General features: G+C 56.8%; 4 protein-coding genes across 4 annotated transcripts; 3 read left to right on the top strand and 1 right to left on the bottom strand.

Moving 5' to 3' along the window:
• Positions 1-1,608: 1,608 nt before the first annotated feature.
• Positions 1,609-6,023, top strand: IE81DRAFT_71989 (hypothetical protein). Its single transcript, XM_025517566.1, has 3 exons — positions 1,609-2,117; positions 2,238-4,301; positions 4,378-6,023. Exons 1-3 carry the CDS (start codon positions 1,749-1,751, stop codon positions 5,773-5,775), a joined length of 3,831 nt encoding a protein of 1,276 aa, XP_025370751.1. The 5' UTR covers positions 1,609-1,748; the 3' UTR covers positions 5,776-6,023.
• On the top strand, positions 6,024-6,977 carry IE81DRAFT_71990 (hypothetical protein). Its single transcript, XM_025517567.1, has one exon. It carries the CDS (start codon positions 6,272-6,274, stop codon positions 6,779-6,781), a length of 510 nt encoding a protein of 169 aa, XP_025370752.1. The 5' UTR covers positions 6,024-6,271; the 3' UTR covers positions 6,782-6,977.
• IE81DRAFT_71984 (hypothetical protein) lies at positions 6,978-9,310 on the bottom strand. The gene has a single exon (XM_025517565.1). It carries the CDS (start codon positions 8,953-8,955, stop codon positions 7,174-7,176), a length of 1,782 nt encoding a protein of 593 aa, XP_025370753.1. The 5' UTR covers positions 8,956-9,310; the 3' UTR covers positions 6,978-7,173.
• A 953-nt stretch (positions 9,311-10,263) lies between these two features.
• On the top strand, positions 10,264-11,066 carry IE81DRAFT_71976 (hypothetical protein). Its single transcript, XM_025517564.1, has one exon. The coding sequence runs from the start codon at positions 10,557-10,559 to the stop codon at positions 11,031-11,033; it is 477 nt and encodes a 158-aa protein (XP_025370754.1). The 5' UTR covers positions 10,264-10,556; the 3' UTR covers positions 11,034-11,066.
• The last annotated feature ends 2,133 nt before the right edge of the window (positions 11,067-13,199 follow it).

Raw genomic sequence — 13,199 nt, forward strand, 5'->3', positions numbered from 1 at the left:
CAAGCTCAATCACGAACAAGCCGCATCGCAGACGACTCGTGCGCGCCCTGTCCTGTGTCTCCACGCCTTGCTCTGAGGCTTGGATTTAAGCCCTAGCTAATTCGATAGACCGATCCCTGATGGTCATTGAAAGTTGTATATGGTCATACAAGGCCTGCATGCGCACTCAAGCACAAACTCCTGTGGCGTTCCTGCGCAAAGGCTATTTGCTGCGTTGCTGCTTCTCGCACACAGGTAGGCGACACAGTTCGAGGTCTCAACTCTCGGCGGACAAGCTGCATGGAACCCCAAATCAAATCAGAATGTGAATCGTCAGAAGTTATTACTAATACGCATAAACAGTATTCGATTATATGGGACCACAAATTTTCAATGCAGCCAGCATGCAGCGGCCAACCATGCAGCAGGTAAAAGTATACGTGCGCGAACAGCTGAAACGGGGAGCAGCTGAATGCTCTGCTGAAGTACCGCACCCCGAAGTGCAGCAGTCACGCGGAGATTTGAGTCTTGATCGAGTTATGAGATGCGAGCACAAATAAGGTGACTCACTCGATCGGCGCGCACAGCTCGCTGAGACGTTCTGAGGCGCAGTTGAAACCAATGAGCAGAAGCAGCAACAGCTTGCTCCATATACAGCAGCAGCTGATCTGGTTGTTTCCTCGCCCCAGCATGCACCGCACACAGAGGTCTTCCGAAACATATATGCCAGCTAGGCGGCGCGGCACTTACATTTGATTATTGCTGTGGATTCAATAGGTGCAATGAAGCTGGACCGGCGGACTGCCTGATGCATGCATGCATAATGCACTCCACGCTTTGTTGTGCTGTGAGCCCGTGCGCTGCTCGAACTTAACGCATCGCGCTCGTGCAGTCGGGCTTGATTTTGATCGATGCAGCGAAAGAGCTCGAGTCCTCCCGCGTGCATGCTAATGGGTGCGGCGACGGGGTGCGTCGCAACGATATCACAAATCGTGAATGTGAATAAATATAGTAATACTCACACTGTATGATTCAGGATGAGCATCAGCAGCACGCCGGCTGCGAGCTTGCTGCATGCTGCTGTCGCAGCGCTGCCCTGCTGCCCTGCTGCTCGATCGTTCCTCGCTCAATTTCACAGCATCCAAATCGTGAGGCAGTCCATTCACGATTCACGAATGCATCCAAGTGCACATGACTTTCGCAATCCGCACCTTCTACTTTCCTATACTCGCAACTTCATCATCCACGCCATACCGATACGCGCAGAACGCTCATACCGCCCTGAACCAAAGCGGAGTAGGCCCCTATTCCGTGACACACACCTCCTTGGCATTCTGCTCTTCCTTGGTGCTCGACCTCGGCCACGGTGTTCAGCCACGGTTTTTCTGCCGGATCCCCGCGTTCCTGAGCGGCGGGCCATGTCGCACTAGGCGCAAAAACGCGGTCCGTTTCAGTGTTTGCGCCAGGGCTCTTGCTTCAATCGAGTAGCCGCTGCTATATACATCCCTACGTCAGTCGCAGCAGGCGAGGGGGCCTCAGCTGGCTTCAAGGCCAAAAGGGCGGTCGAAACCCACTTGCGCCCAACCATCATTCTCACGCTTCAGCTTCGAGCAGAGTGGATCATCTCATAGCTCCCAGTCGAGCACCCACACTGGTGCAGACACTGTCATCAGGGTGGTGAGATCAAAGCGGACGCAAGCACTCACCTAGTTGCACTAGCTCCAACCTCTTGCAACGACGTAGAACGCCCCAGTTAGCCGCTACGCAGAATGGCCACCTTGGAGCAGGAGAGGCCTCGGCCATACCCACGAGATCTCACAAACACCATCAACACTGCTTCTGGCTCTAACAGCCCAAGTACTTCCAGTCCTCTCTCGCAAGGATCGCTTCCAGCCTCGCCCACCATTGTGCGCACAGGCTATGATGCGTTCATCCTCCCATCTGTCCCAACCCACGAGCCAGAAGATGTTCATTTGCCAACGTCTCTGCAGCAATCTCAGCACCAGCGCGTGCAATTAGAGTCCACGGGTCAGGCAGAAGCCGAAGAAGTCCTTGGAAACGATGAAGAGGAGGAAGTCTTGGAGGAACTGTGCGATGAGGACGAGGCTTCAGAGGTGCTTGGACCTCAACAAGTCAAGGTGAGCCAGGGTCTCTGTCTGAGCAGTCGCTGCTGTGATTGCGCGTGCGAGCTTCCCACGAGTGATGGCTCACAACGCAGGGACACCTTCCACTGCCACCGCCCTCTGCATACCTGCTAGATCGATCTGGGTGGCACCCTGTCGGCGGTCCAAGGCGCTGCAATTGCAGCTCTTCAGGACCTTGTTTCATCGATGCTGGGCTCCGCGAGCTCCACGGATCCTCCAGCGCAAAGCGCGTCTCCTGCGGCCCTACATGGCATTCTAGACTCCCTTCAAGCTGTCTCCGTGCGGCGCTCGGCCGGTCCTACCAACAATCAAGAAGACTCCCTTACTGCCTTGCTAGCGAGGCTCAATTCTCAGCTGGACCAGCTGCCCCAATCAGACGAGGCAAGCGCTTCTACATCTTCTTTGCAAGATGACGTCAACTTGGCGACTGCACTTGGTGCCTTGCTGAGCAGCCTTAACAACGTTCGATCCCCGAATGCTACTGGCATTGCGGAGTCCAGAAACGGCAGCATCGAAAGCGCAATCTCATCTGCGTCTTTGATACGACCTCCTTCCTCGATGAGCCGATCTCACTCTTCCAGTTGGCGACGCGATAGCAGTCAAGGGCCGGGCAGCGTCACTATGCATTCTAGTCCAAGCGCTAGCAGGGAAGAATTGCGCGACCCCTTCGCAGAGGCTCCCGCGCGCGAGGCAGATGTATATGCGCAATTGCAGGCACTCATGTCCAATTTGGCCTCAAAGTGCAATCCCAGTGCACCTTTTTCACCCAACCAATACGAACACAAGCCCACTCCGTTCTCTCTACCCACACCTCCGAACACTTCACCTGGTGTTTTTGCCGCCTCCCCAATGCACCACTCGCCTCAGCTCCGCACTGCGAGCAGCGGAGAGTCTTCGGGGCTGCGCTCTGCTGGGCAAAGCTCTGGTTCAGCATCTTCGATGTATGAGGACAAGGAAGCTTTGGCCAGCTGGAGTCAGCTCTCCCATCTACTTGGCATCACGCGAGAACTCGTCGCAGCTAGGCGCAGCCTCCATCCGGCCGCGCGATGCTCTCTGGATTCGCCCTTGTCACCTCTACGCACACGCAGCCGAGGGGCAAGCACTTCCTCGATTGGCGAAAGTCCAGTGCTTGGATCAACGGACGAAGTGTATCCAACGACACCGCGACATGGTCTTCGCGCGGTAAGCAACTTATCTCATGGGACTGGAGAAGGTCTCAAAGGCCAGCATTCTCCACGTCCTGCTTCAGTCACAAGCGAGAATACAACTGCGCCCACGATCGCAAGCGTGAAGAGCCCTCAGCCGCCGCAATACAGCGAGAAAGGAGGATCTGTGGCTGAAGGCGCGAGTCGCGAGACCTCTACAGTGGGACATGGAGAGTCAGAGCACTGGAAGCAGCGCATTGGGGAAGCTGTGAGCTCTTCCGGATCTTTGCCAATGAGTCTCAGCGGGTTGCCAGCGTACATGCCGGGCACGCAGTCTTCCCGTGACGAGAAGTCGACCTATGAGGATGAGAAGTCTGCTGCGCATGAGACTGAAGCTACAGCAGCAAAGGCTCGAGCTCTCTCGACTCCAGACACCTCGGCATATACGGCGCGCACCAGCCAGGATCTTCGCATGGTTCAGAGCAGCATCGATCGATTGTATCATGCTGTGCCTCAATTGAGCGATCAGCGCGCTAGCCTGGGAGACTCTGCTCGACAATTGCGGGAGGTCAATCTGCAAGAGCTGGTCGATCGTCTCGGACGAAGCGGCCGAATGGAAGACCAAAGAGCAAGCCTGCCGACGCCTCGTACACCGACAACCGCTGCGACCTCACCCACTGACAGCCCCCTGGAGCCCTCTCCCTCCTCATCATCGCCTAGCAAGATGGCATTGCCTCCTATTGCCCCGAGTCAGCAGAACAAGAGTCTCGGTCGCCGATTCAGCGTGGGATCAAAATTTCAAAACCTCAGGTCCGCTGCGTCTTTCAAGGGTAAAGCGCGAGAGTCATCGCCGCGACCTGCACTTTTGGATCTTACAAGCTCCTCGGAGCGGGAAGTGCCAGCGAGGGAAGAGCTGCTACCATTGTTTGACGACATTCAGATGGCCAAGGAGATGGCCTACCACGATCAGCGCGCAGAAATGAGACCTCGAATCCGCGCATCGAAGCCAGACAAGCTTGCAAAGATGGGACTGGTGAGTGCGAGTCGATGATTGTGAGGAGCACACGCAACCGTGGTGTGCTTATGCTAGCGCTTTGGATTGATCGCAGAGCGAGGCAACGATGTCACGTCCAAAATCTGCCAGCGGTGTAGCTGCCCAGCTAGATGACGACGAGGACGACAATCTCTTTGCCATGCTGTCTGGCTCTCGTTCGCGCATGCCTGATCAAGACGCGCCTTTGCGCAGAGGTCCTAGACCGCCACGCCTCTCCTCTCCGACCTCACGTCAGGGGTCGGATCTTTCCTCACCCCGCTCTGTTACTTTCAAGGGAAGGATAGGTGTGATGCCATCGCCGACTGTAGCACCCTCCGCTACGGATAGCACCTCTGATTCGGGCACTCTGACGATAGGTCACGCGAGCTCAATTGCCACGACTGCTCCGGGCAGCAGACCCGACGGCCAGCCCACTGTGGGGCAAGCGGCTGCTTTCGGAGGCTGGACCCAGTCTGCAGTCAGCGCCGACGGCGAAGCGTCAGGATCATCTAGCACTGATGCAGAGCCGAGTCAGCTTCTGGCATCCCCCACTGCCGCAATTCCACCTGCTTCGGGTGAGTTGACACCGTCTACTGCACTCGCTGGTCAACAGCCTGCTGATAGCCTTGCGGGGCCCGCAAAATTCTTGCGTGGGTCTGGAGGTCACAGACTGAGGTTCTTTGCTGAGCATCAGAAGCAGCTTGGTGTGATATCTCTCTACGCCTTCCACGAGGACCAGCAAGAAGGGACTTCAATCGAGACGGCAGATATTTTGTCATATCACACAATGGCAGCAGATGCAGCCGATGGAGAGGGCGTTTTTGCGCAGTTCGTCAACGTCTCTTTCGTTGCAGGCCCCGAGACCACGTCCACCAGATGTTGTCTGCCAACTGCAGCATTGCATCCTCAAAGCGGCTCCGTGCGGCGAGACGGCGACCATTATCAGATCAAATTGCGCAGCAAGCCAATCGAGCAGTGTGGTAGTCTGGTGCACGAAATTTTCAGCGAGCATGCTGAGATCAATGCGCCATTGGGAGCTGAGAAGTTGACGACAATCCAGCCATCGCGGTTCGCATGTGACGCGTGCGGAGCGGTCGTCATCAACGCCCCTGGTACGTCTCAATACAGGGCACTGCCATCACAGCATTGGGAGGAGCTCATCGATTCCTGGATGTGTCACGAGGATCAGCTGCTCAATGTGAGCGTCACACGAGGCCGAGAAGGTATGGTTGCGGGCCGCACGATCCCGCAGCAGTGCGCCTGGGTTGCGGAAGACATCATTGCTTGGCCAGGATCAGCTGTACAGGAGGGTAGTGTGATCACTGATCGCCGGCCTCGAGATCACACGGGAAGCGGAGAGGTGAGTGAGGCGAGTTTGTGGTCCTCGAAAATTGTCTCAGATAGTCGGACCAAAAGAAGGCTGGCGTCGACCTACCATCGACGTGATCGGCCTCGACGATGCGCAGAGCCGTGATCGCGGCTTCTCCACGAGCTGGTAGTTGCGGGCTTCCACCGTCCTTGCCGCGGTGTCTTGGGACGCGTCAAAGCTGGCTGAACGGTGGGAGTGCGATGCCACTGCGAGAGTTGAAAGGCGGCTCTCGGCTCGCACATTGGTTCGATGCAGGTCGTTCAGGCGCAGGGCTACAGCTCTGTTGCACCAGCTGATACCAATGGGTCCAAGATGAAGGATGCCCTTTCAATACACCTCGCTGCCGCAGAGCAGTCAGCAGCGAAGGTCACTCACGGGAGCCACAAAATCGATCGATGTGTAATGATGCACTTACTGACTCGTCAGTCGAACTCGACCTTCGCAGCTATATCCGTGGCGAGCGACGTGTGCCACTTGCGGTCAAGTGCTTGGCCATGCTGTTCATAATCTCGACAAGCTTGCACCTGGACAAAGTCAAAGCGACGTGCAGCCTGATCTCAGCGCTGCATCTGTCCGTCTGTCCAAGGCGGCGCTCCGACCGATGCTCGGCAATCGTCTCACCCCGTCGCTAGCACCAGTCATCGCAGCAAGCGAGTTGTACCGGCTTTCGCAGATGCATGGCGGTAGACGCTTTGTGCTAGAGAGCCAAGAAGATAGATTACCGCGAGCGATCCTCTGGCTCTTTCTAGCACCCTGTTCGATTTCGCTCTCTCACGATATCGACATAGCTTTGATCAAGCAAGCACCGCTCGAAGTTTGCAGCAACGGCGACGCGCCAGACCTTCGTTTAACGACGGCCAAAATCCTATACCGCCTGCTTCCCTCGAGGGATCCAAGTGCTCAGACCAACGCCTCCCACGAGATTGGTCAGGAAAGAAGCTGGAGTCAACCGTCGGCAGTCGAAAGCGTCGTGCACCGCCGCAAGACTTGCGACTCGATCATGCTCGCTCTTCAAATGTCCACCAAATGTCTTCCGTCCTCGCAGCGCCAATCCTTCTCGCCAGCGTGGAGCATTGGCTATCTTGAATGTCGAAGTCCCATCTGGAGTTAGCCGCACATACGCAAGCTAGAGCGCCTCACTCGTCCTTCACTGCGCCTTTCAGCGAGACTCAACAAAAAACGCAATGCGAATGCGAATGCGATCCATGCGGTTATGGACTTCGGTGCATAGAGCCGACGTCGGGCAGGATTGGTTGGACAGGTCTCGTTATTGCTTTGAATACCCAAAGTGCATGTAGATCGATAGATCGAGGGTGACGTGAATGCGATGCGGGTAACAAAGGTAATTGTGCAGCGGATGGTGTTTTAATTACGAGTTTGAAAGGGGAAACACGAAGCAGGTCAGAGTGCGAAATGAGGTGCCGCACGAAGGGTATAGAATTTGGACGGCGGAGCGGGACCGAGAGGGAGTTCTCGCAATTGTGAGAGCGACTTCTGAGCGCCTCAGATGAATTGCGAATAGATTGGTCGCACGCGGACGAGAACCGTATCGTCGTCGACAAGACCTTGTTGATAAAGCAAGTCGTCATTGTCCAGCTCTTTGCGATTCGCCTCCGCTACCATATGAGAATTGCAAGTGCTTTGATCGAGATCGAGTCCGAGGGCAGATGCTGAACCAGACTGGGTTTGCAGGACATTGGCCGCGGCGCCAACGTAAGGCAACTCGACGCTCAGGCTCAGCTGACGGGGTGAAAGCAGGAAGCCTTGAGCGGTCGAGATTCGCTCAGAGATCAGCTCTTTGAGTTCCAAAGCTGATGCCGCGTTTCCGATGAAGACGTCTTTGAGGGATGCTGGTGAAAGACCCCCAGCGCTGCTACGACGCGACGGGCTCGCTGGCTCTTGCGAGAAGGCCAAACGTAGACGGATGGAGGAGGGTGGAGTGGGGAGGCAGGTAGGTGACCAGGGATTCTGCTCGCTGGCCAAAGCGGCAGAGTCGACTTCCTCATCAGTGTCCATCGCTTCATCCTCAGGGCTATCATCGTCATCGAGCATTGGCTCGTGTGTAAAGCTTGAAATCGAGCTGGGCGACGGCGAGATGAAGTAGAAAGAATCGGGTCGACGTGGGCGCACTGGGATGTTCGTGTCCGCCTCCGCAAGAGGTGCGCGCATCAAAGAGGTCCTTGCCGAGCCCGTCGTCGCACCTGATTTACGTCGTAGCCCCAGCAAGCCGGGCAGGAACGCTGTGGAAGATGCCTTGCTCGCAGTCATCTCGCTCTCCTCCAGCGATTGCTGAGCGTCACGGGTGAAATGACTCATCCGCTCCGTTGCGCTTGGTGCGATCAAAACCGGGTTGCGCTTGGGAGTGGCTTCAAACATGCCTAGCCCCGCATTCATCTTGTCATGATCGCTCATCGGGAAGGACTGGCAGCTCATCGAGCTATCGCTGTCGTCAGCTTCCAGACCGCGACATTGAAAGCTCTCATCGCTCGATCGACGGATCAAACGGCGGCGCGTGGTAGTGTCGATGCTGGACCTGGGCTGCTGACCCCGTTCCGTGTTGAGGCTGGATCCTCTGCTCATTGCAGCGGCGGCGACATCTGGAAAGAACGCCGTGAAGGTGGACATGCGCCTGCGCTCCCCATTGGCGGGCTTCGCCGTGGCATGTTGGGGCACCGCATTAGGCTGGTAACTCTCTTCGAGCTTGCAGACAATCTGATCAGTGCTGCATGCACTGCCTTGTGAAAGCCTATGCTGAATGCTTTGTGAGAGACGACGGGCTCGAGTGATGGCGCGAGGCGTGCCGAGAGAGAAGCCACTCGTGGTCGTGGACGGTGTGAGCAGTGAGGCCTCGGTGCTGCATGAAGCCGGGGATGCCGAGCCTGCCGGCGCAGGTGAGGACGCGCCGCTGCTGCTTCCTGCTGGCGCGTTGGGCGCGTTGACGGACATGCTACGTCGCGAACGATTCAAGACTGCCAGGCGACTGCTGTCGCCGCCTGATTGAGCAGTGGAGGGTCGCGAGAGCGAGATGCGCCTGAAAGGTCTCTTGGGACTATCGCTCCGCTCGGCTCTACTCGCCGATTGTGGTGATGCTCCTTCGTAAGAGGCGGAGAATGCGGACGGCGCATCGCGACCGGCGCTGAAGCTGCTGCGGAACAGGGCGACAGACAGAGCGCGACGCAGAGGTGAGCGAGGTGATTGGGGGTTCTGCCCGCTGAGCTCTGCCTTGACTGCTCGCGGTGTGCTTCGCGGTGAGGTCGGAGGGGTGGAGATGCTGAGGACTGCCATGGTGCGGTGCGGTGCGGTGCGGTGCGAGCTGGCAGGTCTGTTTGTCGATACGCTGATGGGTACGCGATAAAGATGCTCGAGAGCGACGCTGCTAGCAACCTGTTGGGGACGAAATTGGCACTTGGTCGAGGGCGAAGAGCAATGTGGGAGGATGAAAGGGAGGAAGAGGATGATAGCGGTGGATTGATAACGACGCGAGGGAGCAGTTGAAGGTTGGTGTGTGCGAAGGGAGAGGCACCAACGATGTGGGGGGGATTAAACGATGAGCGTGAGAGATGCGCAAGCGCGCGGCGATTTGCAGATTGCACTCGTGAACTCGCGCCATCGCAAGCTTTCACCCCACTCATCATCAAATCGCGGTGAGCTCTACATCTCAGCTTGATCGAATCAGCCCATCCCCATGCTGCATGCCACAGCACGCACACTCTTCAGTGGTGAGTAGAGGGTGACTCACGACTGCCCGCGCACAGCAAGGAGTGCGTGTGCCTCATGCGTCCCGCTTCACATCCAGCACTCATCGTGCCGTAATCCGAAACACTCAAAGCGCCGGCAGTGATGCGCGGATTCACCTCTACTCAATGCCTCTCTGCCTCTGCTCCTGCGCTTTGAAAGGCGCTGCAGCAGATGAACGAATTGCTCGATCCTGCTGATGCCATGTAGCCCGTCCCGGCCAAAGCTGTGGCAGGTGCTCATCGCAAATTCGTGTAACTTAATTACATGCACACCTGCTGCCTCGATAGCAAGCTCGGGCGTGTCTCATCCAAGGCTTCACTCCCGCGCCCGCCGCTGCCTCAACTTGTCTCTCGGGTTGAGATCGCCGCGCTCCGTCCCTTTGGCTTCCCGCGCGCGATCTTCTGCTGCTGCAGCTGCTGAACAGCAGCAGCAATTGGCAGCATTCACTCTCCGCTCCAGCAGATCGCGCAATCTCTTCGTGCTGATGTGGCCAGCAACAATAAGCTAGATCAGCAAGCAAGCAGCACATGATGGACCAAATCACTGCCTGACTCAGATTGGCGCAGCCGCCTGCCAGCATATACAGAATGGACACCTCTGCAGTTTCCTCATTCGAAGCCGAACGGACGAACGCCCAGCACATCAGGAGCATTCTCGCTGCATCGCTGGCTCACCGTCCGGCTCCATCGCTCTTGAGTCTGGACTCGTTACTCCTCTCGGCCCGCCCGGGGCTGCGTGTGCTAGCTTGTCCTCGAGAAAGGCAGAACGTACGCTGATGTGCCTTTGGTCTCTTTCGCCCCCTTCTCACATTTCCCGAAGTGGCATTTGTGCGTGAGAGCGACAGCAGTGTGTATGCATGTGTACGAGCTAGTCTGCCCTGACATATTGCAGCGCATTCAAAGGGCGACAGACGCGGCCAGACAGATGCACCTAACGCTGCTGCTTGCTGTACATAAAGTTGATCGTGCGCGCACACACACCACTCGCGCCAAGTCTGTTGTGCTGGTCAGGGTGCCGACTTCGCGCAAAAGGGGCAAAGACGGGAAGCGACGCGACGGCGGACAAGAGCCACGGCCGGGTAATCTGTCAGTCAATGGGAAACTCCTCCTCGAGCGGTGGAACCAACACCTGGCCTCGGCGCGTCAATCATGAGCAGCATTGGAGGAGCAGCAGCATCAGCAGCAGCACAAGGCACGACGCGTGCGTTCGCTTGCCGCTGCAGGTCGGGAAGTGAATCGTCGAGTCTCAGTTTCGGCGGAGTAGGCCTTTGGAACGCGTCCTTCGTACCCTTCATGCTGCTGCGAGCGAAGGCCATTTGCTGGCAGTCGTTACCGCGGAGCCGCACGCAGCCCCATGCACCCACGCACACAACAGCAGCTGCGCTTGTGAGATCGATCTCTGAAGCCAAAGTCGCTTGCCCTCGTGATCGAAACAGCGACGGGACATTTACAGCTCACATTCTTGGAACCATTCCCAGCAAGGGAACCCCGATCTTGGGTGTGAATGAGGTAGGATCGCGCCATATGCTAACTGCCTCAAATTTGACTCTGTCCTCCTTGAGCGCATTGCTTGACCATGGGGCAGCAGCAATCGATGCGTGTCTGCGCTCATCCGTGCGCGTGTGAGTGTCAGAAGAGTGATGCTCCTCGACAATAACGTCTCCAGCAAATGCAAATGCAAATGCACTTGACATGCAAGAGGCCTTGGCGCGGGAACGACCGACGCACCTCCAGCCTGCAGGCATGGCGCACATGCACACACACGCGAAAGCTTCTTCATCAACGCTGTTAGATCTGCTGCGTGCGTAAGCAGAGCGAGTCAATCAGCAGCCGCGTGTGCACGTACTTGGGCCAGCCGCTATAGAGACTGCCTGCCAGCGCAGTTGTTGCAGCAGCAGCAGCGGCAATTTTCTGTTCGAGCTCGCTATGGGCGCGTGATCCAAAACCGCATGCGATTGCAATGTTCGCACGGTCTCAAAGCTAGGCGCTTCTCCATCACGATCCAACTCAGACAAGTTCTCACGTCGACTCAACGCCAGCAGCCGCGTGCAAAGGTTGAAAGGAATCGACGCAGATTGTGTCTGCGCTGCCGTCTGTATATAAGATATAGACGCGAAAGCGAGATGAACACCCGCGCGCCTCCGAGCAGTCTGAGTGTACGAACAGTCTTCCAAATGACTGACTGACTGAGTGATCAACAATTCTTGACTCCGCGGCTATCTGAGACCGACACGACGTGGGTGCGGCGAGCACAATCAGAAAAAATCACCTCGACTTGAACACGCTTTGCGACCTATATAGCGACCCTTGGCCGCGTGCGGGGCTAGCGGATCCTGCTCGCTGCTCTTGCATGTGCGTAAGAGAAGCTTCTAGGAATGTTGTATTTGAAATCGTGGGGTCGATGCGCGCCGTTCCAAGCGGTTTCATGAGTGCTAAAACCTGCTCTCATCAGGCCTGCCTCCAAATCAGCAAGCTCGTCCTCTGAAAGCTTGAATCATCATTTGACTTTTGACGAAACATTTGCCTGCAGCCAGATGCGACTCTTGACTGCGGACTCCGATGGAGCCCCGATGAGAATTCATCGCGATTCGATGAAGTTTCCCGACCAGCAGGGTGGCAACCGGCGTCACGAGCCCAAACAAAGCTCTTGTTTGCACTCCGCTTGCCCTGACCCCTCGCAGACGGGTTGCGCAGGTGCACTTGGGCATGCGCGCGCGCTGTGGATATAGCTGATGAGAGTCCGGGCAAAGGGGGGCAAAGAACGTTGGCCCGGGCCGTCGGAGGTCTAGCATCAAAGGCCTTTTGCCACTCATCACTTGATTGCCATGGGAAAGGAGAAACTTATGACCGAGCTCTGAGCCGTGGCAAGCCCGATAAGGGGAACCTTTCTCCATCAAATTTCGTCGTGAGTCGGTCGATCGCACCCGATCACTGGATCAGTCAAAGGCTCTCTCTCCTCGAGCTGACCCGCAAGCTACCAGATAGATCCCTTGCACCTCTCTACCCTCTCTAGCTCGCTTGGTGCTTGCCTAGGCCGTCCATAGGCGACGTCGAGGAGCAAGAGGAGGTCGATCATGACGGATGCGGTGAGCCAATGTCTCAGATTTCACTTCGTGACTGTACAATTAGGAAAGCGTGCCGGCGCGGCTGCAACTCGAATGGATGTGCAGCAGTCACGATCGCGAGCGAGCTGCGAAGCGCTGATGGGTGCATGCTGGTAGAACTATACAAGCCGCCGTTCAATCATGCAGCATATGCTAGTTCGTCACTGTATACTCGTGACTTTCTTCTGTTTGTGCACTTCTTGCTTTGTCGCGCTTGCTTCCTGCTGATCGCTAGAGAAAAGCAAGTTGCAGTTGCGCAGTAGTGTGAGATGCTTCCACGCACCACCAAATGCGCGTGTGTGGGGTGGGGGTGGGAGGGGAGGCAAATTCTCTATCCGGACTCCCAGCACACGAGCCGGCACAAGTGAGCTCGGCCCGGCGCAATGACAATCATTCACCGCTACCCAAACGTCTTTGCACATTTGGGTCGCTTCACGTCGGACCTGACCAGGATGACGTTGCTCCTTTCCGTCGGCGAGCTTTGCTCTTGAATATAAGAAGAAGCTCGACCGTGTCTGCGAGCCGGCTGGGCTTGATCCCTGCACAGCCCAGCAGCTGAGCAAAGTGCACATGCAGCCTGAGTGTATAGCTGCCGTCTGCTTAGCGCCCATGCAGCCTTGAACCCCGTGCATCTTTTAGTGCTGCCCGCGCGACTGCATGTCTTCTCTCACGCTACGATTGCGCCGCT

Source organism: Ceraceosorus guamensis, assembly GCF_003144195.1.
Source record: "Ceraceosorus guamensis strain MCA 4658 unplaced genomic scaffold IE81scaffold_18, whole genome shotgun sequence".
Lineage (NCBI taxonomy): Eukaryota > Fungi > Basidiomycota > Exobasidiomycetes > Ceraceosorales > Ceraceosoraceae > Ceraceosorus > Ceraceosorus guamensis.

Bases quoted from the DNA above. Each gene is read 5' to 3' on its own strand.
- IE81DRAFT_71989 (XM_025517566.1), top strand. From the start codon at position 1,749: ATGGCCACCTTGGAGCAGGAGAGGCCTCGGCCATACCCACGAGATCTC. The intron at 2,118-2,237 runs GTGAGCCAGGGT...CATACCTGCTAG, and splicing joins TTGGACCTCAACAAGTCAAG to ATCGATCTGGGTGGCACCCT. The intron at 4,302-4,377 runs GTGAGTGCGAGT...GATTGATCGCAG, and splicing joins AGCTTGCAAAGATGGGACTG to AGCGAGGCAACGATGTCACG.
- IE81DRAFT_71990 (XM_025517567.1), top strand. From the start codon at position 6,272: ATGCTCGGCAATCGTCTCACCCCGTCGCTAGCACCAGTCATCGCAGCA.
- IE81DRAFT_71984 (XM_025517565.1), bottom strand. From the start codon at position 8,955: ATGGCAGTCCTCAGCATCTCCACCCCTCCGACCTCACCGCGAAGCACA.
- IE81DRAFT_71976 (XM_025517564.1), top strand. From the start codon at position 10,557: ATGAGCAGCATTGGAGGAGCAGCAGCATCAGCAGCAGCACAAGGCACG.